At 35.1% G+C, this 27,060-nt stretch overlaps 2 protein-coding genes across 8 annotated transcripts; both read right to left on the bottom strand.

Moving 5' to 3' along the window:
- Positions 1–138: 138 nt before the first annotated feature.
- LOC139869301 (uncharacterized) lies at positions 139–10,722 on the bottom strand. The gene is made up of 29 exons (XM_071857614.1): positions 10,444–10,722; positions 9,234–9,311; positions 8,954–9,099; positions 8,607–8,683; positions 8,338–8,460; positions 8,041–8,143; positions 7,885–7,922; positions 7,657–7,755; positions 7,324–7,416; positions 7,096–7,221; positions 6,010–6,081; positions 5,691–5,812; positions 5,489–5,602; positions 5,372–5,417; positions 5,212–5,291; positions 4,407–4,431; positions 3,740–3,887; positions 2,892–2,968; positions 2,605–2,727; positions 2,083–2,185; positions 1,928–1,965; positions 1,691–1,789; positions 1,518–1,610; positions 1,285–1,410; positions 1,103–1,174; positions 760–881; positions 553–666; positions 431–476; positions 139–347 (listed from the first exon to the last, which is right to left on the bottom strand). The coding sequence occupies exons 1-29, from the start codon at positions 10,578–10,580 to the stop codon at positions 264–266; spliced, it is 2,724 nt and encodes a 907-aa protein (XP_071713715.1). The 5' UTR covers positions 10,581–10,722; the 3' UTR covers positions 139–263.
- A 1,615-nt stretch (positions 10,723–12,337) lies between these two features.
- LOC139866302 (70 kDa peptidyl-prolyl isomerase-like) lies at positions 12,338–16,690 on the bottom strand. 7 transcript variants are annotated; one of them, XM_071854495.1, is made up of 13 exons: positions 16,390–16,690; positions 16,196–16,282; positions 15,866–16,123; positions 15,521–15,637; positions 15,345–15,425; positions 15,076–15,270; positions 14,676–14,765; positions 14,418–14,593; positions 14,148–14,270; positions 13,674–13,820; positions 13,466–13,593; positions 13,279–13,399; positions 12,338–12,812 (listed from the first exon to the last, which is right to left on the bottom strand). In XM_071854495.1, the coding sequence occupies exons 1-13, from the start codon at positions 16,604–16,606 to the stop codon at positions 12,693–12,695; spliced, it is 1,860 nt and encodes a 619-aa protein (XP_071710596.1). In that variant the 5' UTR covers positions 16,607–16,690; the 3' UTR covers positions 12,338–12,692. The 7 variants fall into 7 exon arrangements, with proteins under 7 accessions (XP_071710596.1, XP_071710600.1, XP_071710597.1 ...); XM_071854499.1 differs by having other exon boundaries at positions 14,475–14,593; XM_071854496.1 differs by having other exon boundaries at positions 15,076–15,261.
- Between the last annotated feature and the right edge of the window lie 10,370 nt (positions 16,691–27,060).

The following is a 27,060-nucleotide window of genomic DNA, read 5'->3' as shown; positions in this document are numbered from 1 at the left end:
ATAAGCACTGCAAATTGCAATCATTGAATGTTTGAAAATATCTCACACATTCATTTCACCGCTATACAATACACCCATAGGAGATAATTTTTTTAATGCGACTATATGTAAATGTATTTGTATTAAACAACATTTAACAACGAATTTAAAATTTTGTACGTTTCTTTGTGCTCAAAGTTTCCTAAACTTAAGTACTTAACAATTTATTAAAGGTTCACATTATCAAGATGCAAAGTACAAGGGCCATTATTGCCAATGATATGTTACAAAGATTGATAGGCTATCCACCTCTTGAACATGGCAAAACATTCTTCAGGCTTGTACTCAGGGGCTGTATGTCCACCACCCTACAATTTTAAACAAATATATTTCACCTAACTATTTTTATGACTTATCAATACTCAAAACAATAACGCTACAAATTACTTACCTTCACAGTGGCATACGTCATATTATTCGAATAACTCTCTGTGTACCTGTAAAAAAAAATAAAAAGATTGAGTATAATGTGGTTAAATTATGCTGTCATTAAAAGCAATGTTTGTAAATTACCCTGCGATTTGACCAAAAAGCTTCCATGATCGCCATTGATCAATGACAGAGTAGTTAAGTTCCTTTATCCATGCTTCAGTTGACTGGTGAGGTATGACCATATCATGATCACCGCTGCGTTGAATTTCCTAAGTTTAGTAATAACATCGTATTTATTTATTTTATTAAACGATTAAATCTCAATTTTTCTTGAAAAGTAAAGCGGACCTGTAAACAAGAGACCGGTAACCCTTATCGCTAAGCCATAAATGGTATGGTCTGACATCATCTAATGTCCGTGTAAAGTTTAAATCGTCGTAATTGCACCTTATCCACTCGCCTATTGTCCCCTGTATTTTGTAGCATATTATGAAATATAGAAAAAAAATTACGGTGTACTTAGTAATCACCCTTTTACCGGAAGCCAATTCATCCAGATTTTGAAATTACCCGTTTTGATCAGACCCGTTATGACCCATAACCATCCTGAGTTGACCCGCCCATTTTGCCACCTCTATCAGTATGTGTGAGCAATGTTGGGTGTTTATATGTTAAAAATGTACAGGAATACCTCACGAATATGTAATGCTTCTCTAACACTGGGATCAGCCATCCAGTAATTAACCAGTTTATATCCATCAGTCTGCACATATCAAATCCTTCGTTTGAAACTGACATATATTTGCCTTGTATTCAATTATATGATATGATGATGATTTTGAAGGACACCAATTGTAACAGGTAAAAACGTACTCTGCAGTAAAAAGAATTAGAAGAGTGTTGTTCTTTAAGCGGCGTCTGACTGGGTAGTTTAATTGGCGAATCATGATCAACACATAAAGGTTCCAAAATATGTGCTTTTTTAATTCCATCTACGCACTACAAAAAGGTAATACAAGTTCATACTCTTTTTTTTCCTCCAAATCTTGCATTAAGATGAAATAAAAAAAAAAAGAATGATTATAAAGTCAGAATAATTTGAGTACCTGTTGGTACAAGTGAAGATTTTGAAGACACCCAACATTTTCAGGGTTTATATAGTTTGAACGATACTCTCCACGACAACTATGGGACAAGGACTATAAATAAAGACATTAAAGATTATTAAGATTAGTTGCTACGAAAGTTAGTGACATATAGCGAAAGGGGAAGAACAAACCTTGTAAAGTTCATCTGAAATAAGTCCCATACCATTAGCAAATTGAACTCTGTAATTAACTCCGTACGGAGAAGTCAAAGGGTTGCCAAGCACATACCCCTGTAGTAAAAGATTGTTTTGTTCATCAAATTGACTCTTGAATCATATTACCGAATTTTATGGTATAAATCTTTTTTTGATATATGTATCCACTAATTAATGATAGTAGTATTTTAGATAAGAGGAAAAAATTAGGACCTTTAAATTTATGTAAGGCTCTTTACCAGCTTCATTTCCTGTACAAATTGACATAATTAGTGGTGTCACATTTATATGATGCTAAAAAGTAAAAACTAAAAAGTAAATAAATTAAAAAATGTCTGTTAATCATATAAAAGAGAGAAAAGTTTCACCATTTGATATTAATTGTGTGATTATTGGGACAGGGTTTCCAGAATATGAATCTCCTCCAACATAGAATGGGTTTGAAATGAACTCCGGGTGACTTTCGAACCACTGCAGAATACATGGTACATAAATAATAAAAAAAACATGCACAATATTTTACTTTTTATTTTTTTGTAAAATGTCGTTCCGGGATAAAAAAATAAAGGAAGAAATAATCTGAGGAATGCATACTAACAGAGGTTGTAAGAGGTCTACTAAATTTATTTATTTATTATTATTTTTATTTTATTTTTTTGGCGAAAAAACGAATACTGATATAGAAACGCCTCAACAGAGAATACAAATAACATGAGGAAACGGGGAAGCTCGCACCTAAAAAAACAGCAATCAAACAAAACCCGAGAAAAGAAACCAAACGAAGAACATAAGACGGAGCACAACAATCAACCTCGAGGACCCGCCCTTTTCAATTTTCCATTAACCGTATCTTTCAAAGGGTGTATTGAATTCTTTACAGAAAACTGTACCTTTGATACAAATTCATAAGCATGGTCACAATATTGGATGTCTGTAGGACCAGATACATGTGCCGAGCTCCAGTAGGAAAAACCGGTACCAAAAGGGATATCAAGGAAAATTATGCTTGCCATCTGCATTTTCATAAAGTTCACAGCAATTAGCAACAAGTTCATTCAGTGCTAGTATTACGAATCACAAAAAACTAGCTTACTGTCCTCGGTCGTAAACTTTTATGCTTAAAAATATGAATGCATTATTGGAATTTTGTGTAGATTAACACCCTAAAAAAAAATACCTTGGTCCATGAATTGGGGTTCAAAATCAAGTTAGGCAAGCTTCTATTGTAATGCACAGCCTCAAATTGTATCGGTCCTGTTACGTGTACTTTTGTTACAATAACCCAAACATCTAAACATGCAACGGTTTGTTACAGGTGTGCACATTAAGAAATATATAATAAAACTAGGTTTATGAGCCCGTCCATTTAACGGAAATTGTAATATTAGTTTTTAAAATAGTTAGTATTGACGTCAATTACAGAAGTTATCGATCAAATGTAGACTATAATTATAATTAAGAAAATGAAAACGCATATAAAATAGAATCTTTACATGATAATCTTCTATGGAAGAGCCCGTGCTTTGCATGATATTTTTAAATTAAATACTCTGTAATATTATTATATAATATTTTTTCATATTATATAATATTTGATGTATTTTGGATGTATGGATTGTGTTTTAAACGTGTTTTGATTAGTCTAATATTCATGAAGTATTATATAACAAAAAAAGTAAAGTCATACTTGTAAATAAAAAATATATTTTAATGTAAAATAAGACAATTATTTCGGGACGGATAGAGTTATATATAATAATATAAAAATGTACATAAAATTTATAAATTACAAAACTTCTAACGACATCTCTATTTAACTATCAATAATTCAGGCTTAAGTAGTTTAAAATTCAATAGGAAGTTATAATTATATAATTCAGTTTGACTGAGAAAATAACACGTAAGATTATTTAATTTAGTTTAATTGAGAAATTGACACGTGTGCAAATTTAATTCAGATTAATTGAGAAATTGACACGTAGGATTATTGGCACGCGCTTTATAATAATGTATATAGATGGATACCAATCTCGTAAAGGAGGCCGGATATTGAAGAACAACCAGGACCACCAGTCAACCAAAGCATTATCGGATCAGTGTCGGGATTTGACTCGGATTGAATGAAATAGTAAAACAGCTGAACATCCTCATTCTTATCCACACCCACGTAGCTGCATTATAGCATATAAGCAACAAACATGCATAAAACATCACATAAGTAATTAGAATTTTGCTAACAACAACTTTTAGGGTTTGTATAGTTTAAAAAGTGTCGCTTTCAAGTTAGTAACTGCTCAGTACAGTTTAAAGCATGCTAATGACGGCCCTTAAGTGATGTCACTAGCAAAATTAAGTAATTATATATGTGTAGCATTAACAAAGACAAAAGGTAAAAGATATATAATATACTTTGTAAATAAACACAAATAGTCTTGCGTTAGCAAGTAAACAACACAAACGTGTTCCCCGTGAGTAATCCTATCATTCATCATTCATACATATAATTATGATATTATAATTATAAAAATTGATCGAGTACACGTAATGTACCCGGTTTCGAGATGAAAAGGGAGGGGTCCTTGGAAACCTGGAAGATACTCTACTACTCTCCCCGTTGACCCAGTTGACTTTACAGCACCACTCAAACAGAAAATGGTGATGATGGTTATGATTAGATCACAGTGCATGATACAGAGTTAGAAAGTATATATGCAGTCCTGAGTTAAAAAGGGAAAAAAAAAAAAAAAAAAGAAAAAAAAAAAAGAGCAAGTATATGCAATATGTATGCCTACTCAATATATGAAAAACGAAGACTGTATAAGAAATTAGATAACAACATATGATCAATCACCCAATTAAATTTTACCAAAAACAATACTGTAAAAGTTATAATAAAGTATACAACACTGCACTACGTACTACAGATTATATATATATATATATATATATATATATATATATATATATATATATATATATATATATATATATATATATATATATATATATATATATAAAGTAATAATCCTTTAATGACAAGTGTAAAATAGTAGTACCCCGTAATACTTAAGTGGCAGGGTGTAATAACACATCGAATACATCGACCCCCTTCCATTTGTACGTATACGTTCAGCTTACCCTAGATCGACATTGTGTGGTCACACTTTTGTTGTTATTTTTGTTGGGTTATTGATTTTCATAATTTAAATTTGTATACCATTTTTAATTTGTTTTTTAACTACACAATTGTTATTTTAGGGTTTGGAACGTCATCATCATGCCTAATTTAGGGCTGCAGGAGATTGACCGGAATCTAGCACCCTACAGTAAACTATCGGCTAATACCTTTGTGCTCACAGTTTTCAAACATATCAATTTATTAAGGTTAACATTATTAAGATGCAAAGTACAAGGGGCATAATTGCCAAGTCGTAATTGTTGTTATAAATGTATACTACTTTACTATTACAGATTCACAGCGAACAATGTGCTGTTACAAAGATTGATGAGCTATCCACCTCTTGAACATGAAAAAACATTCTTCAGGCTTGTACTCAGGGGCTGTATGCCCACCAGCCTACAATAAAATAAAAATATTCACCTAAAAACTTTAGCGATTAATCGATACTAAAAACATTAACGCTGCAAATTCGTTACCTTCACGGTGGCGTATGTCATCCCATTCGAATAACTCTCCGTGTACCTGTAAAAAAAAGATTGAGTATACATTTGATTAAATCACGCTGTCATTTGAAAGCAACGATTGTAAATTACCCTGCGATTTGACCATGAAGCTTCCATGATCGCCATTGATCGATAACATAGTAGTTTAGCTCCTTTATCCATGCTTGAGTTGACTGGTGAGGGATAACCATATCATGATCACCGCTGCGTTGAATTTTATATAAAAGTTTAGTGATAACATCGGATTTATTATAAGATCAAATCTCAAATTTTCTTGTAAAGTAACGAGGACCTGTAGATAAGAGAGCGGTAACCCTTATTGCTAAGATATAAATGGTAAGGTCTGACATCATCGAATGTTCGTGTAAAGTTTAAATCGTCGTAATTGCACCTTATCCACTCGCCTATTGTCCCCTGTATTTTTTAGCATCATATGAAATTGACTAAAAGAATTAGTAAACTCCATTTTACCCTAACCCAATTGGACTAGATTTTAAAATTATTCGTTTGATCTGAACCCGTTATGACCTGTAACCAACCAGACTCGACTTGACCCGCCCATTTTGCCACCTCTATCAGCATGTGTGAGAAATAAAAATGTACAGGAATACCTCACGAATATGTAATGCTTCTCTAACACTGGGATCAGCCATCCAGTAATTAACCAGTTTATATCCATCAGTCTGCACATATCAAATCCTTCGTTTGAAACTGACATATATATATATATATATATATATATATATATATATATATATATATATATATATATATATATATATATATATATATATAGTGGTAGGATCAAGAGGGAAATAACCATTCGGGGGGAAGCGGGGGGAAGCAAAAACTTTTTTTTTCTTTCTTTCGTTTATTGAAAAAACTTTATTCACGAACATTATAGATGAGATGAAAATATGAACATTTAGTAGAGACACTTTGTGATAAATGTTTTTATTTTGGCGGGAAAACGCTCGAAGAAGTAATATATAACAATTATCGTGTTTTTCGAGCGTATTTTGAGGTTTTAGCTATTGGGGTTTAGATATTAGGGTTTAGATATTAGGGTTTATAGGGTTTAGATATTAGGGTTTAGAAATTTAGGGTTTAGGGTTTAGATTTAGGATTTAGATTGAGTTTTTAACACGAACGGTTTAGAGTTTAGGGTTTAGGGTTTAGGGTTTGGTGTTTTGGGTTTATGGAATAAACCCAAAACACCAAACCCTAAACCCTAAACTCTAAATCGGGCTAAATTTTACTTCACAAAACATGGAAAAAAAACCTTCATATTCTTCACGAACAATATTATCTTGAATGTTATTTTTGTCGATCGTTTTCCCGCCTAAATAATAACATTCATCACGAAGTGTCTCTTCTAAATGTTCATATTTTCATGTGATCTTGATGCCGGAAAAAAAAATTTCAAAAAAAAACGAAATTTTTTTTTTTTTTTTTTGCTTTCCCCCCTTCCCCCCGATTGGTTACTTCCCCATTGATCCTGCCCATATATATATATATATATATATATATATATATATATATATATATATATATATATATATATATATATATATATATATATATATATATATATATATATATATATATATATATATATATATATATATATATATATATATGTTTTTCATCATTTACATGTTTTTGAAGGAGACCAATGGTAATTAGTAACTACGTACTCTGCAGTAAGAAGAATTAGCAGAGTGTTGTTCTGTAAGCGGCATCTGACTGGGTAGTTTAATTGGCGAAAAATCATCAACACATAGAGGTTCCAAAATCTGTGCTTCTCTAATTCCATCTATACACTACAAAAAGGAAATACAACTTTATACTCTATTTCTCTAAATCTTGCATTAAGATGAAATAAAAAAATAATGATTAATAAAGTTGGAACAAAAATTTAGGACCTGTTGGTACAAGTCAAGATTTTGAAGACATCCTGTATTGTTAGAGCTTATATAGTCTGAACGATACTCTCCACGACAACTATCGAATAAGGACTGTACAGACATTAAAATTTAGGTGCTTAATGGTTAAGAGAGTAATTCAACTCTAAATGGTTCAGCATAAGCATTCAACACCATATGTCAGAGGTCATAAACAAACGTACTCAATGTTGAATGGTTCATCATTCAACATTCAGCACTGAATCATTCAATTCAATTAAAAGGTAATCAAACGCACCCTAAGATTAGTTGCTACGGAATTCAATGACCTACAGCGAAAGGGGAATATCAAACCTTGTAAAGTTCATCTGAAATAAGTCCCATACCATTAGCAAAACGAATCTTGTAATTCTCTTCATATGGAAAAGTCAAAGGGTTGCCAAGCACATACCCCTGTACGAAAAGATTATTTTGCTCATCAAATTGACTCTTGAATCATATTACCGAATTTTATGGTACAAGATCTCTTTTTGATCTACGAGTTCACTTAATAATAGTATTTTAGTTAAGAGGAATGAAGACCTTTAGATTAATGTAAGGCTCTTTGCCAACTTCATTTCCTGTACAAATTGACATACTTAGTGTTGTCACATTTATATGATGCTAAAAACTGCAAAGACGATAGATAAATTAATTATTAAATGTCTGTTAATCATTTAAAAGAGAGAAAATTTTCACCATTTGATATTAATTGTGTGATTATTGGGACTGGGTTTCCAGAATATGAATCTCCTCCAACATAGAATGGATTTGAAATGAACTTCGGATGACTTTCGAACCACTGCAAAATACATGCTCCCAACATAGTCAACAAACATCCACAAGTCAATTTTTATTTTTATTTTTTAATTCCCGTTCCAAGATAAAAAATAAAGGAAGAAATAATCTGAGACATGCATACTAACAGAGGTTGTAAGAGGTATGCTAAATTTGTTTATAGGGTGTATTGAATTCTTTATAGAAAAAAAACTGTACCTTTGTTACAAATTCATAGGCATGGTCACAATATTGGATGTCTGTAGGACCAGATACACGTGCCGATTTTGAGTAGGAAAAACCGGAACCAACAGGGATATCGAGGAAAATTATGCTTGCCACCTGCATTTTAAATAAAGTTCACAGCAATTAACAAGAAGTTCAGTGCTACTATAATGAATCCTAAACTTTTATGCTTAAAAATATGAATGCATTATTGGGATTTAGTGAAGATTAACACCATAAAAAAAATAAAAAAATAAAAATACCTCGGTCCATGAACTGGGCGACAAGATCAATTTAGGCAAGCTTCCATTGTAATGCACAGCCTCAAACTGTATCGGTCCTGTTACGTGTACTTATAAAAAAATATGAATGCAATATTGGGATTTGTCAAAATTTTGATCAAAAAAACCAGTAAACAGTGGCTAAATGTCGACTTTTTGGCATATAAGTACACCAAACGTAGAACTTTAGCACATAAATACACTGGAAAAAAAATTGAGTTGTCGAGGGCGGCTGACCCCAATTGACTGACCGAGGTCCGCCCCTTTATTATATGTGCATGTGGACATTAAGAAATACTCCGTTTATATGAATAATAGTAATAAAATACCAATCTCGTAAAGGAGGCCGGATAATGAAGAACAACCGGGACCACCGGTCAACCAAAGCATTATAGGATCAGTGTCGGGATTTGATTTGGATTGAATGAAATAGTAAAACAGCTGAACATCCTCATTCTTATCGACACCCACATAACTACATTAAATAATATACGCAAAGCGTAACGTCACATATAAGTTATATAATCTGTAGCAAATTAAATGATCAGAAGAAGGAAACAAAACAGAAGAGATATATATGATCGAGTACGTGTATATATATATATATACCCGGTTTCGAGATGAAAAGGGAGGGGTCCATTGAAACCTGGAAGATACTCTACTACTCTCCCCGTTGACCATGTTGACCTTACAGCACCACCCAAACAGAAAACGGAGATGATGATTATGAGAAGATCACGGTTCATGATATATACTGATCGAGCTAGTAAGTATGCAGTGAACAAAGACTAGTGTGTTAGAAAAGATGTTGACTTTCCGTTTTTAGATCTGGTAAAAATTGATGTACTCCGTACTGTACATTAAAGGAAAGGAAGCAGGATCACTTTTTAGATGTGAATAACGTTAGGTAGGTTGTTTATATATCTTCAACTAAGTTTTGAATCCGTCCGTTGCACGGCTAGTCAAAAATCGTTTCAAATGAATAAGTTATTTTCCAACGCTTGATGTTCATTTTCAGAACCTATATTTTGAAATGAAGTTGATTTTGGGTTCTAAGCATTTTTTACTTTTTCAAGCTTTATAAAAGAAACGGTGATTAAAGCTTAAACTCGTTTCAATTTATATACGGAGTAGTTATTAATTAATTCTATTGAAGTAATAATATTATATTAATAAATATTATTTAGCTCCTTAATTTTTGGATAATTATGACAGATACATGTGGATTTTACACATGTCACAATTAGCTGCAATTAAGGTGCTAATAACATGTCATGTTTTTTAAACTCTCTTTTATATAAATATATAGATATACATATCTTTTATATAAATATATAGATATAAATATATAGATATAGATATTTCAACTTTTTTTCTTTTATCAAATGACAATAATTACCCCTAAACTTTTACCAAACTCTAATAATGAGAATAAACTTGTAATCCACTCTTAAAATTTTAGTCAAATGACAATATTTATATATATTATGAGAATATAAGTATATATTTAGACAAAATTGTCCAAATCATCCTTGTGTTTATAGTTTTTTAGCCAAATAGTCCTTGTGTTAACAAAACTACATAAATAATCTTAAATGTCTAATAAGGTCCCAATTTAATCTCTGCTTTAACTTTTGTTTAACTTGGATTGAATGAAATAGTAAAACAGCTGAACATCCTCATTCTTATCGACACCCACATAACTACATTAAATAATATACGCAAAGCGTAACGTCACATAAAAGTTATAATTTGTACCAAAATGATCAGAAGAAGGAAACAAAACAGAAGAGATATGATCGAGTACGTATATATATACCCGGTTTCGAGATGAAAAGGGAGGGGTCCATTGAAACCTGGAAGATACTCTACTACTCTCCCTGTTGACCATGTTGACTTTACACCACCACCGAAACAGAAAACGGAGATGATGATTATGATAACATCACGGTTCATGATATATACTGATCGAGCTAGTAAGTATGCAGTGAACAAAGACTAGTGTGTTAGAAAAGATGTTTACTGGAATTTATTTAAAAAAAAAAGAAAAAAAAAAAAAAGAAAACAAAAGGAGATGATTATATAATTGTGGTGGCCATATATCCACCATCCATTGAGTAACAAAAAGTAGAAGTATTATTTGATGGGATTTAGCATGTGCCCAGGTCATAATCGCTATTAGACCACCCCTACCCGCTCATTACCCGTAACTAACCATAAGCACCACGTAGTTACCCGCGTTAGTTACCCGCTTTCACCATCGCTCATTACCCGTAACTAACCATAAGCACCACGTAGTTACCCGCGTTAGTTACCCGCTTTCACCATAGATTTAACGGAAGAATTATAGGAATTGCGGGTCCCAGTGCTTTTTATTGTTGGACTTGATGCTTTATTGCTTTTTTTTTTTTTTTTTTTTTTTTTTTTTTTTTTTTTTTTTTGAAAAGCAAGAAATTATCATTATCATTACTATAAAAGTGGATTACAAAGGACCTATATAAACTAAACATCGAGAGTTTCGGTAATCTAAACTAATGGAACAATGGGAATTATGACGAGCTAAAAAGATACAAATTACGAGTGTATGAGCTTGTACGTTGTATATTAAGAGTAGTATTGTTTTAGCCATGATAGGGAGGGTTTAGTTATGAGTTAGTTATAGGATATTGGTGTTGATGTGGCGCTGATGTGGAAGGTTAAGAGGATGAATAGTTTAGTTACGATAGAGAGTGACCTTAATGTACTACCTTTTATCAGAGTTTTTTTTTCTTTTTCAAAAAAACGAAAATTTTATAACAAACTCTTTATCTCGGAAAGAGACAAAGAAAAACACGATACAAAGAAGAGAAAAAACACGGACATGGCTCGAGAACAGTAAACTATCGTACCGACGCAACCGGATCAAAACTAAAGCTAACTAACCCCGAGTCTTGCCACAATACTAAACGAAAAGGGCTCACCGCTTCTGGTCCCGTCATCCTTGATAGGACTCGACGAAAGGGGATTCAAACCGCCACTTCTAAACTCATAAATATAACCCCTGTTCTAACGAATGTCCCGACCCCGAACACACATAAGACCACTTACAAACCCCTTTTTGTTGAGCATCTTTGAAAGACAATTGTATCGCTTCCCCCACTTCTTCATCATCAATGCAATCCCGCAGACCAAACGAATTATCCGATGCATTCTTCTTTTTTACCTTATCCTTTACCCTACCTTTTGCACCATAATTCTTCACCCCGGGCCCACAAAACTTACCCTTCAATAGAGAAGCATCCGAATCCAAAACAAACTTCACTACCTCGTTCAGTTTCTTTTTTTTTTTTTGACGAAACCTTGACCTTCAAGCGCCCTATCAATATCCGTATATTGTATATTATAAAGGCCCGGAATCACACCAATCCCTTCCCCCGATTTTTGAACATAGACATAGACATGACGCCCTTTCCCCTGTTCAAGACCTGACCCAAAAACCTTATCGCCCAGCATGCCATAACCTGCCCCAGCTGCCACTGCTACACCCGAACCCAAAACAGCAGCAGTAAACCAGTTAACCTGCTCTTAATCTCAGCAGAAGCAGATTGTACTTGTACTTATTTGAAAAGAAAATGAAACTAGTACAATCTATTATTGTTACTTAGTTTTTTCACACCAAGATACAAAATATTAGTTGACAGTTATTGCTAATTACTAATACAATCAACAAAACATAGAGCATTTGAATGTTAAGACTTAAAGTCCAAATGTTGAACTAAAGTTAAGATTACAGTAATAAATCTTAACTCAGGACATAACTATAAACGATACTTATAACACGTTATTAGAAAAATGAGCCTCTCGATATTTGCAGCCGATATTTTCTTCTCAGATCCAAAAATTTACAAAATACTTCACTCGGAACATGATATACAATTATACACCACTCTGCTGGTGTCTCCGCCCGCCCATCCATCAGCAGGACTAAAAGATTACACCAGCTATTATATTATTATGTACTATTACTTACAGAAACACATTAATTCACTCTCTAAATATAATTAGACCTTCTTATACATAGCTACCGATTTAACATGAATCGACAACCATTTCACTCTCGCGTGTGCCTTTAGTAGTTACAACTTTCTCCAATTCCATTTCCATAACATCATCATTTTTATCCTTGTCTGTGTTCGCTAGCTTCGGTTTCTATTACATCACACCCATCGAATATTAGTGAATATGTGAAATCTGTTATGGCAAGCCAGCAAGGTAATAAAGCAAATGTACTTTGCGTCAAAATGGGCAAGTCAAGCGGGTTCGGTAACTGGTAAAAATAAGTCCAGATGGGTAAATTTTAAGTGCAAGCAAATTCCAATTCTAAGTTTCACAAGTGAATAATGAAAACTTATTTTCCATATAGCAAAATTATACGGTTTTTATGCATTTGAACTTTTGAATAGATGTCAGATAACTTTCAAACCCCTTTAGGCCATTTGATCTCTGGGGAGTTATAACATAGCCAAGATCGTGAGAGTTATATGGGTCAAATTTTACATTTTGACAATCACCGAACCCACACATCTTGCCACATGCAGTAAAATGATTAGGTGGCATAAAGTTGTTTATATTGATAAACGGCAACATGGCATATAAGCAAACTTCAAGTACTGACCTTTGTCCCGATGGAACAATCTTTAGCCATTCGTGAAAACATATTTGTATAGAGCTTTGCATCTCTTTCCTTACTCTCAGCTTGAAGTTGCCTTAATGTTTTTTGAATCGATTTTACCTCCCTGCAAAACAATACAAAAATCAAAAACCACACGACAAATACAAAGATAAAAAACGTGACAATTTACCTGTTCTGTGGATCGGCCTCCAAGGCCTTTTTTATGTCTAATTCGGCCAATTGCAAATCATAACTTTCCATATACGCTTGAGCTCGTCTGTACAAAGCTTTCACATTGTAAGATTCAGCGTCCAACACCTGTTCGAATTTTAAATTCGATAAAATTAGCATTTAGTTGAAAATTCCATAAAAGACTTGATCTTTTTAGATTTTATTACCATTGAACATAGTTTGATTGCTTCCTTGCAGTCATTAAGTTTGAGGCTACAAGCTGCACCATTTAACCAACATGTAACTCTTAACGACTTGACAACCTTTTTATCATCATCCCCAAATTGCCCTTCTTCATTAAGATAATCAACTGCCTATTACAGAAAGAAATACACAGTATAAGATATCAATTAAATGTGGTAATATGGGTTGGGTGTATAACATTAACATAACATCTTTTTTTCCATTTTTATGTCGTAGATTATAACGTTTTGAACATGATGAAAAACTCTTATTAAAAAGTAATACAATTTGTTTTAGACAAAGAGATTAATTAAAACATTGCATACATTTTGGTACACATTAGCTACTTTTGACCCGTTAAACCCATTCTACTGATTATCATACAAGAACAACCTTAAATTATCATATAACCGTTATCCCGTTATCTTCAGACTTAGGATATATTAATGATGATCTACCTTGTCATACTTTTTAGCTGCTCTTCGATATTTACCGTTTTTAAACAGTACATTTCCTTCTTCTTTCTTCTTTGTAGCTGCCTCGATTTTCTCATGATTATCCATCTCCCATGCAGCCTTTTCCTGGATAATTAGCATGTGATAACGGATTTATTTCAGAGTTAATTAGCTCAAAATGAAATTTATTAAAATATATATATATATATATATATATATATATATATATATATATATATATATATATATATATATATATATATATATATTTACCTTGACGAAATCAATCATTTCAACTTCATATATCAAAGAAGAAAATGGAGGAATTACAGACAGATCACACTTGACTTCTTCGTTTCCATATCCATATTCGTGGTTAATGGTCACTATTGCTTGTTCGCCTTTCTTCATTGTTGCCACTGCTCGGTCTAAGCCAGTAATCACTTGTTCTGCAACCACAAAAGTTAGTGTACTCTATAACTTAATTGACACCCATGTAAAAGAAGAGATATCGGTATATCAATTACTAACCTTCATCCGTTATGAAGTTTAATGAAGACTCTCCATCATAACCCTTCCTCTCGTATACAGTTCCATCTTCTAACATAGCTCTATACCGGACTACACAGTGAAAAAAAGGGAGAAAAACAAACTCGGATAAGATTCAATAAAACAAATATAAGACAGATTTGGGATGCAATTTTATCAGCTCATAGTTCTTAAATGTTGAGTTTGAAATGATGTTGCTTAAAATAGAATTTGGCTGAACGTATATTCCTTTTGCATACAGTTTCCTTTCATGTAAATAAAAAGTAGCTAAAGAGGTTCATTATAATGTAAATCAATATAGTTTTGGGCAAGTAATAACTTCTAAAAAGGAAACTAATGAAAATTAATGAAAAGTTTCAATGTGCAAAATTGGTATACTTACTAGTAACGAAAGAACCTTCATCTGCAGTCAGAGCACCTTCACCCTCTCTTACTATTTTCTTCACCACTTTTAAATCATTTGTTATATCAATTACAGTCTTAAATGATAGCAATTCCAAATCAACACGCAACACGGAATTTGGTGGAACAGGAGAATGCACATTGGGTAGTGAAGTAACCACATCACCTAAGGCATCTGCATTATGACCTTTTTAATTTTCTACATTAAATTGCAATGACCATTATCCACATCTTTATACCAAAACTTACATTGTGGTTGAACATTTAGATCAACTTTCTCTCCCTTTGTCATGGTCTTTATCGCTTTTGGTAGTGCCGAACAAAAATGACCTAGGAAGAAGACAAAGAACATATCTTAGTCAGATACTAATTGCCATCAAACTAAAAATAAATAAATATAAATACTCACATAAAAATAAAAGTACTTAATAATATGATAATCACATAAAGAGATTGTTTACCATCTTTCAAGTAAAACTCAACACCCTCTTCCGGTGATTCGGCAATAGTAACTCCATCAGACAGCGTCACTACATACTTCACTGCATTGATCAAAATACATTAAATATATTTTTGTTACAACATTTGATAAACTTAATATCAGCAAATCACAATACTTAAACTAATGATAACATAACAGATACATTAAATATGTATAGCAAGAAAAAAACTATTTAACCCGACCAATTTCACATGTACAACGAAACTACCTGTTTTGACTCGTTACCAATCCTCCGACAGAAATTTGCAAATTAAGTATAACAGACTACCTTTAACCTCATCCAAATCACCAGGCTTCCCTGTTTGTTCACCCTTCTTTATTACTCTTTTAATAATACCACCATCTTTGCAGACATCCACTACAGTTATCCATGAAATGAGCTCCACCTCAAACTGAATAACAGAATTTGGTGGGACACCCTCCATACCCACATCCCCAAATCCCAAATTAGGTGGCAATGTAAACAATGCTATCTCCCTTTTCTTCATTGTAAGCACTCCCTCATCAAACCCAGAACATATCTGACCTAATTATTACAAAAAGCGAACAGGTAACCAAAATCATGCTAATTACAACAAATTAAAGTAAAAAAGATAACCTTGGCCAATCTTGAATGTGAAGGGTTCCCCTTTATCTCTTGTTGAGATAAATTTAGTACCATCAACCAAACTCCCCACATAATGAACTGAATGAATTCAAGAAAATGCTATCAACTTAAACAATGAAAACCCATTATGAATGAAAAATACCCAATTCAAATAAATAAAAAAGATTCGAAATTTATAGTAATACCAGTGGGTTCATCACCAAATTCAGGGGTTTGGAAACCAACACCAGGGTGGATGAGTTTCTTTTTAAGGCCAGTATAATTATATACACGTTCTTGACCAACGCTCAGAGGTGGAGCTGATTCGATTACTTCACCTGCTTCTTCTTCATCGTCATCATCATCACTATCGATGACGTCCGCCATGTTCATAATTTTTCGTCTTTTAATCCCTTCTGCCATTGTTTAAAGATGTTTGATATGTTGGTTTTTGATAATTGAGTTTTGTTTCCAGTGATTTACTAAAGTGAGGTTTAGGGTTGTAAACTGTAATCAGATTTATGTTTGTAATTTGTAATGAAATTGTGTTTTAAACCAAAATTAAAGGTTAATTTTAATTTTTGGCATGTACTCCGTATTTGATTTGTTAGATTTTTAAACCTTTTTATTTTAATTTATTCTTGTCTAGAAAATGATAATACTCCGTAGATAAATCGGAATACGAAGTAATATTTATTCAAGACTTAATTAATTAAGCCCTTGGTCCCTAAAATTTTATCTTTTTTCATCTTTGTCCCTAAAGTATTTTTGTTTCATCATAACCTTTAAAGTTATGATATAGTTTCATTTAGGTCCTCAATTAACGGATTGAATTAACGGCAGTTGACTATGGGGACTTAAATGAAACCATATCATTATATTTCAAGGGTTAGGATGAAATAAAAATATTTTTGGGACAAGGATGAAACAAAAAAACTTTAAGGACCAAGGGTGTAATTAAGTCAAGCTGGAACGACATTTTAGGAAAATAAATAACAATTACTCCGTACTTACTTGTATATGGGGATGTCAACCGTAAAGGTGCATGATTGGTATTTGGTCTGTTACGGGTGATTGGTTCTTTGCTTGCACAGCAACTCCCACCTTGCCTGCCTTTTGACTTCTTTTTGTCAATGTCTTTCGGCTCTATTTTTGAGGCAACAGCCATCGTCGATTTATTGGCGATTTGATTGGCGCTTAGTGTAGCGACCCGACTAAATCGTCATTGATGGCGCCGTCTACTTAGGTCCCATTACGTGGTCATAAGTCCTTAAAACAACGTTTGACCAAAAAAAATGTGTCGCATTCATTTCAAATGTAAAGATTGTTTCAAAGTTTTCAAGAATAGTTCAACCACAAGTTACGTTACAACGTTATAAGTACAATTGAAACCTATGCGACACAATTTAAAAGTAGCCAAAAGACGCTCCATGTATGCATATATACTCAACATCCAATGCAAGTATCAAGATAATGAGCGAAAGCATGTATCACATAACGTTCAAGGACCTGAGAAAAACATAGAAATCTGTCAACGAAAATGTTGGTGAAATCATAGGTTTAAGTAAGCAAGTAAGTACAAAAGAACCACAAGATTTATATCATTGAAATAATAGTAAACCATTCTAAAATTTGTTATCACGAGCACCCAATTATCAAGGCTTAACTTTCCATCCATAGAACCCCATCACAATAGTGTTAGAACATACACTGTTTCTCGAAAATATATTTCATCCGAATAACGGTAGCGAACCGTCCGAATGAGGGTTTGTCAAACCCATATGGCCATACAACATAAGTTCTCGCTTACACCCGACAAGTGTAACTAATGATAATCGAATTGAGGATTTTTGTTCTAACTCGTATGTAGAATGTTTGTTTTCGTACTTGTGTTCACTTTGTAAAATGAAACGTTTATGTTTTCTCATCCCAAATGTAAGTTTAAAAGAGTAAAGGTGGGACTATGATCTCACCTTGAGTGCAAGAGTGGAAAAACACTTCACAAGTAAATGTGTGTAAGAACGGATGCTAGTCTTGACCTAAACAAATAGGTCGTATCAATAACGGTAAACACGGTTGGTCAAAGATGTTCAATTAGTCATATGGCTCATTACGACTCAATTATATAGCATGTGAATCACGTTGTCGAGTTTCATGCAAAATACAAGTATAAAAGCAAGTTAGAACGATTGCATAAGTATTTGGTTAGGTTTGACTAAAGGTCAAACTTGGTCAAAGTCAACGGGGTCGGGTCGGGTATCCGACAATTTTTACATGATGAGAAATCATATATGAGCATGTTATCCAAATTTCATATTAATCGGAGTTGCGGTTAAGCGAGAAAAGAATTTATGAAAAATAAAACACAAAGAAAGTTTGGCGAGGGAATGTGCGCGGTGCGCGCAGGTATGCGCGGCGCGCACTAAAGCGTGGAACCAGGTCAGGAATTGTCTAAAGGGGGTAAGCATCTGAAACTTCACATTTGCGCGGCGCGCGAAGGTATGCGCGACGCGCATTCCTGGAAAAAGTGTTGGTTGCAGTATTTTGTTAAGTCTCGAACCAAAACTCAATTTAACATAACTCATGGACCGAAAACATTCAAAACGCATGACATACATCATTGGAAAGGTAATTTAGCGAGGAGTACAACTAAACACATATCATCAATCAATTTTTGCATTTACAACAATCAAAAAGAATATTAAATGTTCATCATTAATGATATTCAAGCTCATAAATTCAACCAATGATTCGGAACCCAAATGCACACATATAATACGCCGTTTCGTAGATAATTACGCATACAATACAATTAAACACTTACAATTAATATTGCAAAGCATTCAATGCATCAAAAATCCATTTTACTTCTATCAAACCCTAATTCAAAATCACAAATTTAGCAATTAAGTTTATGGAGTCTTTCTAAGTCAACCTACACATCAAATTGAAGCTAGTGATGTTAGTAACACATTTAATACATGCACTTTTAACATCTAACAACATTTAAGCAACTAAATCTCAAGATCAAACACACCCATTTCAAGTTTAAGCTAGTTACATCAAAATGACAAGAACAAGCATATAAATCATATATTCATGTTAGACTTGAGCCATAGACACTAATTAACACTTTTATAAGGTAAAAATATTAAGAACAAAGAATCTAGTAATTTTAGAAGGTTACCCAAACTAGATGAAATCGGTATGGAATTGAAGAGGAAGATGCAAGGATTCCCAATATGTAATTTGTTTTGATATTGGCTTGCTGGATCGAAAATGGATGATGAATATTTGTAGTTGGGGTTTGAGAGAAAAGTGGAAGTATTAAGATGAAGATGGGAGGTGAATGAATGGTAGGAGGTGGGTTTGACTAGTTCACTAGTCACCACTTTGCCCACTTGACAACATTAGTCCCTCGAGTTTAAAAGCGAGCGCGTGAATTACTAAACGAGATATTTTAAAGAAACGCGTATTAACGGAAGATGTTATAATTATATAACAGACTTTAAAATAATTAACTGGAAGGTAGACGGAAAAAGGCAGGATGTTACACTTAGAGCCTAGATTGAATCCTAGACAGACCTAAAAATCCATGGAAATTTGATTCTGTCATTTCCATGGCGTCTTGTTTTTATTTTTTATCTTATTTTATTTATATTTATTTTGTTTTATTTAATTATTTAATTATTTTTTGGCCGGAGGTTCTCACGGAAGCAATCTGTCTATCCTGAAGTAGAGAGATTGCTTCCGTGAGGACCTCCGGCAAAAAAAATAATAAAATAAAAATAAAAATAAAAACAAGACGCCATGGAAAATAGTATAATTAAATTTCCATGTATTTTTAAGCATGCATGAGATTCAATCTATGCTCTAAGCGGCTACGCCAATAAATTGACGCTTGTTGTTGCCTCAAATAATAGAGTCGAAAGACATTGACAAAAAGAACTCAAAAGGCATGCCAGGTGAGAGTTGTTGTGCAAGCAAAGAGCCAACCACATGTAACAGACCAAACACCACTCATGCACTTTTACGGTTGACATCCTCGTATATAAGTAAGTACGGAGTAATTGTTATTTATTTCCCTAAAATGTCGTTCCCGCTTGACTTAATTACGCCGTTGATCTTTAAAGTTTTACCCTTTTTTTCATCATTGTCCCTAAAGTATTTTTGTTTCATTCTTGTTCCTAAAGTATTTTTGTATAATCCTTGTCCCTAAAATATTTTTGTTTCATCCTAACCCTTAAAGTAATGATATGGTTTCATTTAGGTCCCCATGGTTAACTGCCGTTAACTCAATCCGTTAACTGGGGACCTAAATGAAATCATATCATAACTTTAAGGGTTAGGATGAAGCAAAAAAACTTTAAGGACAAGGATGAAAAAAGACAAAACCTTAGGGACTAAGGGCGTAATTAAGTCTTTATTCAAAAAACGTTTTTCTTTTAAGTAAAAAATAATAGTTTAAGTGACTTGGTGAAACCGAACTAATGATCGAATCCACTAACTCAAACTACAAACTAGTCATTATAATAATGGTAATTTGGTACAATGGCTAAATGGCTAATACTAAGGTGCTCTTAAACTACTAGAACCTAAACATTCGTCAATTAAACTTGAAGTCAAAATGAAAAACGAGGAAAATGGGTTAATTGCAAGGTATGTTTTGTTTCTTCATTTTGGTTATTATGTGCTTTTGCAATTTCACTTCCAGCCATCCAAAACTTAGCAATCACACCATATATAAATGCATAATAATTAGTTCTGCTTGTTAACTCATTTCAGTTTGTACTGTTTATAAATTATAATACAACTTGTACTGTTTATAATACTAGTCACTATTTCTGTCAGCTCAATCAACTAACATGTGAATAATACTAGGAGTGTTTGATTGGTTCGCATACTTTTCCACAACACATGATGTGTCGATGGTTTTTCTTCTGTATCTTGTACGCTTCAAAATTAAACGTAATAGTTAAATTACTCTATATATCAATTAGAAACAACAAATCTAGTGTATACTTTGAGTATAATTGTCTTTTCATATTTGTTTCGATTTTTTTTTTAAAAAAGGAGCGTGTTTTAAGGTTAAATACTACTTTAGCTAGATATAACGCAAATCCCTTCTTAGCGCCATGATAACTGTTGGGCTTTATTACCAGGTTCAACACATGCACCTCCATTTTTTTTTTTTTTTTATATTCACTTTTCGACCTTTTTTTTTTCTCCTTTTCAACCCTTTAGCTCCATTTTTTTTAACCTCTCGGTCTCTCACTATCTCATCACATTTGTTTTTTTATTTTTCAACATCTTACTTTTTTATTTTATAATTCTTTTATCAACCTTTCTAAAGATATATTTTTCTTACAATCTTTTTTCCCTTTATTTACAAACTTTTTTATCTTCCTTTTCCCAAATTTTATAAGTGATTAACAAAAATATCTAAATTATGTTTGTTTTAATTAGTTTAATTATAATTATGGATGAGTAAATTATGTGGGTTTAGTATTTTGAAACGACTTATTGTCTTTTTGGTTATGTTAGGTTCAATGTGAGTAAAAATGTAAAATATGCTACATTTTTTTTTTGAACGGCTAGCGGGGTGGTAACACCCCTAACACACACACCCAAGTACTGGAAACCCGATCTTGAACCTTCGCACTTACGTGTACTCGGTCGATTTTATTATATACCCTATCCGACAAATGGCAGAAGTAGGGGACCCCCTGCCCCACATGGAACAGAGATATTTTACATAATATTCAGAAAAACCAGTCCTTTCGGATTCGAACCTGCACCACCTAGGTGGATACAAGCAAGCGCCAACCAGAGATTTTGTACCACTCAGGCAATGCCTCGGTGGTGTAAAATATGCTACATTGAAACATATAGTTTTGTACAACGAAAATATTGCAGCTCGCAGCAGCGTGTGACTGACCATATGCTATATGTGGTGTTGAAATTAGTGATGCCCTTGATGTAAATGATCATTGGTTGTATGTAGTGCTCGAAGAGGAGTTTTGATGATCCGAATGATCATCGATGATTTATTTTTTATGTTGCTTTGCTTTTCATATTATGTTTCTTTTTGGCGAAAAATCGAGAGAATAACACCACAAGACTCTTTCTAAAAATGAAGAATGGAATAACAAGATATAAAAACGGGCAAAACATGAACAAACAAACCAACTAAACAACCTCAACAAACACTAGAACTACTAACCTAAAACTAAAATAAAAACCAATATGTCAGCTATCAAGATTACAACCATTTATATATGTTTGACTTTGTTGGAATAACCCGGTAGCTCTCAATGAAATTCAAGTAAAATCGTTCGAGTGGATTTCTAATAGATCGAAGACAAGAAAATTAGATTGGCTCACTTGGCTCTCAAATCCGGCTACATACCTCTCCGCTCCTTAGTTTTATTCATTTGAGTTGCAGCCTTTGCATCTCATATGCTTATTGATTTTAGCTCATGTATGTAGTTGATTAGATTTCGTGTTCTTCGTGTACTTTTCTTGTTCTTACATAGCTAATGATACCGCAACCCACATGCGCATTCAATCCGTATGCGGGCCCTTGATAGCATGCGAATGCGTATACCTTGTATGCGGTATGCGTCATGCGGTTATGTATCGAATGTCTTTGTTCCCGGTGCGGCAGTTACTTGGTCATCAAGTCAATATCTTTTCCATAATTATATCCGAGATTCGGGGGGAGTTAGTTATGGACGAGATTATCGTTATCTTAGATGATTCTAGAATTAGGGTTTGCCTATATATACAAACCCTTATTGTCATTCTAAACACACAATCACGTTACGTAACCATCATCTACTACACATCTTACGTGACCAGCATCATCTAGCATCTTCTCAAGGTTATCAGGTTAGTTTCTCGTTAACTAGCACCTACGACCTCACTTGGGGCCTTCTGATCGACGATCGTTATCGAAGGTGGACTTAATCACTTGGCCACCCCGCCGACATCATCATGTCGGCCAGGGTTATTCACGGTAGCCGGACCGGAGAGCCTCGTTCTAAGATCCTTAAACCCCATCCCGTTATGCGTTGAACAGGTATATTGACCTTATGGAAAATATATGCATGATCAAGTGGTGCTTTCATTGAGAGTCGAACTAATTCAAGACATGTTTATTTGTTCTCTTTTAATGTTTTGAATTATAAGGCTTATTATTTACAAATTTTTCTAGAATTTTTTCTTCAACAGTATCATGACTTCCGGGGAATCATCGGAACGTACTCAAACAGATAACCAAAACACGCCGTCTGGTAATCAGCAGACGCAAGCTATGGTTATGGGGGCGGGACACGCGCCATATCCTCCGCCTGTATCCGGCGAGCCTTTTCAGAGGTATAAGCCGATATATCCAGATGGGATTACACCGCCAAGGGCAAACTCGCCAATCACCACCACGCGGTTAGATTTTTCCGCAGTAGATCCAAGGGTCATCTTGGTGGGCACTAGCGGTGAATCAGTAGGCCCGCACGTGGTATGCTACGGCCAGGTACCTATTTATAGTACCACGGTTTCAATCTCTACGCAGACGCAGAATTCATCGTTTACACCGTTGCAACCTTGGTAACCACCGCGTCCAATTTCGCAGTTTTTGACTCCTGTGGATGTGCAGGCATTACTTAATAGTTGGGGGTTCGGTGTCATTCTGGATGCCAATTCTCATTGGACGCCGATAACCGCAGAACAGCAAAGCACTGCTCATACGGTTGGGCTTATAGCGGCATATCCTCAGGTCTCGCAGGCATCTGCGCCACAAGTTTCGGTACCTTTTCAACTACCCGTATACTCTGCGCCGGCAGGCCTGCCTTCTTTTCCAACGCATCAGCCTTGGTTGTATCCGCAGATGCCAGGGCAGCCTTGGCAAAATATTCAGGGGCAGACGAATCTCGCAAGCCAATTTATGCCGGCGGCGCCTCCTGACATGGTCCACCTATTTTCGCAACCTGATTTTGTTCAGGATATGATGAGGCGTTTCTTCGCAGGGCTCAAAGGTGACCCTGTTAAACCACCTTTCGAGCTACCAACTACTTTTGATAAGTTTCCTCTGCATATAACTGCATATCCTTTTCCATCAGCAGCAAAGATACCCCATACACTGGGTACTTATAATGGTTTGACTGATCCGGATGACTTCCTGCAGCGTTTCGAGGGCGCAATGCGCAGCCAAGGCTGGGTGGATCCGATCGAATGTCAGATATTTCCCATGACGCTGCAGGGCATTGCTCGCGAGTGGTTTAATAAGCTCCCATCAGGTAACATATCCGGGTTCATGGATCTGCGGACGAAGTTCTTGCTGCAATATCATAATCAGAGGCCACGCAAACGCACTCATATCGAATGTCATGATATTGTGCCGAAATCTAAGGAATCTTTGGGTGAATTTCTTACAAGATATACTAATGAGTGTCTGCGCATACTAGATCTCAAGCCAGAGCAACAGATTTCCGGACTCATACATGGTATAAACTCATAACGTCATCCAACACTGGTAAGGTGTCTGCGCCATACGGTCCCAACAACTTATGCTGAAGCGCTTAATGAATGCCATGACTATATGCGGAGTGGCGAAGATAATGATATTCCAACAGCTAGTTCACGCAACGAGAGGAAAGACGATGATGATCATTCACGTGATCAAAATCGTGGCAACAACTCTCGCGGAAGGTATCCTAGCGGTGGTCCTATTAGGAATGATAAAGGGAAATCAAGTGGCAATTATCGAAACAATAATCAGCGCGGCATCAATAATCAGAACTATGCGCTGCTTAAAAGTTTGTCTAAAACACCAAAAGAAATTTTGGCAACCGAACCAGTGTGCGCGACCTTTGCGGTTCCAACTCCGCTTACAGAATTTGGTAAGCGGGATAAAATAAAGTATTATGAATTCCATGACGATTACGGTCATGACACTAATCGGTGTAAAAACTTGATGGAGCGAGTGCTCGAAGCACTGCGCACAGGCAAGTTGGATCACCTGAAACCGCCTGAGAAGGATAAGGGAAAAACTGCGGAGGAAGGTTCAAAGGCTAAAACTTTCGCATGGCAAAAAGTTGATAAAACAAAAAACGCCGATTTAACCATCAATATGGTTGACACAGAGAAAGTTAGCCAGCGGAGAAAGTACAATGATCATCACGACTGGGAACTTCTTCCAATCACGTTTCCTCCTGTAATGTCAATCGACACGGTTAACGAGCCCATTATCATCAAGTGTCGCATCCCTACTTGCGGGGTACAAATTAAACGCATGCATGTTGACACCGGGAGTGGCGTTGACATTATGTACGAGCATTGCTATCATTTCCTCCCTGCAGAAGTTAAAACACAGCTACGCCAGTCTGATATTACGTTATCTGGGTTCTCAGGAGAAAGCTCATGGCCGCTAGGCCGGATAGAACTAATAATAGAACTCGCGGATGACAAGAATCCGCAATTGGTTAGACACGAGTTAGTTGACTTTTACGTGGTTCATTAAACTTCGCGGTACAACGCGTTGCTTGGGGGAAATTTCATACGACGTTTTAACATTATACCGTCGGTGGTGCATGGTTTGATAAAGTTTCCTACGAAGGGAGGGGTTGCCACAATTGCGTCACATCAAACAACCGAGTTGTATGGTTTAGTTGTGCCTGTAAACATTCCCAGCATGGGAGAACAACTCGCAAGCAGTACGGTCATAGCAAACCGCTTACATCCGGATAATCGAATTAAAATCGGCGCAGGCTTGTCAGCAGAAACAAAGGCCAAATTGCATGGAATATTATCCGCTAACGCAGATGTTTTCGCGTGGCGTGAATCAGACATGACTGGGGTTCCGTGAGATATTGCGGAACATAAATTGAATGTTAATCCATCACTCACGCCCGTTAGACAAAAGAAGCGGCATATGGCTCTTGAACGCAGTGATTGGTTGTGCACAGAAGTAGATAACCTTGTCAAAGCAAACATTCTGCGGGAAGTACACTATCAGACATGGGTTGCTAATCCTGTGTTAGTCAAGAAGGCTGATGGTAATTGGCGGATGTGCGTTGATTTTAAAGACATTAATAAAGCGTGTCCTAAGGACAACTACCCTCTCCCGGAGATAGACTGGAAGGTGGAATCATTATCAGGTTTTCGGTACAAGTGTTTTCTGGACGCATACAAGGGTTATCACCAAATCTTAATGGCTGCGGAAGATGAGGACAAAACTGCTTTTCATACGCCACAGGGTATTTATTGCTATACGAAGATGCCTTTCGGATTAAAAAACGCAGGCGCAACATATCAACGCGTAATTGATGCGGCGTTCAAACACCAAATTGGTAGGAATCTTGAAGCGTACATTGACGATTTGGTAATTAAGAGCAACACTGAAGACGAAATGCTCGCAGACATCCTAGAAACATTTGCATCTCTACGCAGGATAAACATGTGGTGACAGCGCGGGGAATCAAGGCAAATCCCAAAAAGATTGAAGCCATTGATAGTTTTCCATCTCCGAAGATAAAGAAAGACGTGCAGAGTCTAACCGGGAAGCTTGCGGCGATCACGCAGTTTTTGTCGAAGGCCGCAGAGAGACAATTGCCATTCTTCAATACTTTGAAGAATTGTTTAAAGAAGAAAGACTTCGTGTGGACTCAGGAAGCAGAATCAGCCTTTCAGGAGATGAAGAAGGTGCTCGCTGAATTACCAACACTCATCGCGCCAGTATCAGGAGAAACGCTTAAGCTATATCTTGCGGCATCGAAAGAGGCTATCAGCTCAGTCCTCATCGTGGATCGCGGAAAGGTAATCTACTTTTATTTACATTGTCTATTTCGCAGAAATTTAACGCTGAGGTTTTCTCAGACGCA

The sequence above is a fragment of the Rutidosis leptorrhynchoides genome, chromosome 9, assembly GCF_046630445.1.
Source record: "Rutidosis leptorrhynchoides isolate AG116_Rl617_1_P2 chromosome 9, CSIRO_AGI_Rlap_v1, whole genome shotgun sequence".
Taxonomy (NCBI): Eukaryota; Viridiplantae; Streptophyta; class Magnoliopsida; order Asterales; family Asteraceae; genus Rutidosis; species Rutidosis leptorrhynchoides.
The sequence above is the reverse complement of the archived record's forward strand: the minus strand, read 5'-3'. Positions and strand labels throughout refer to the sequence as shown.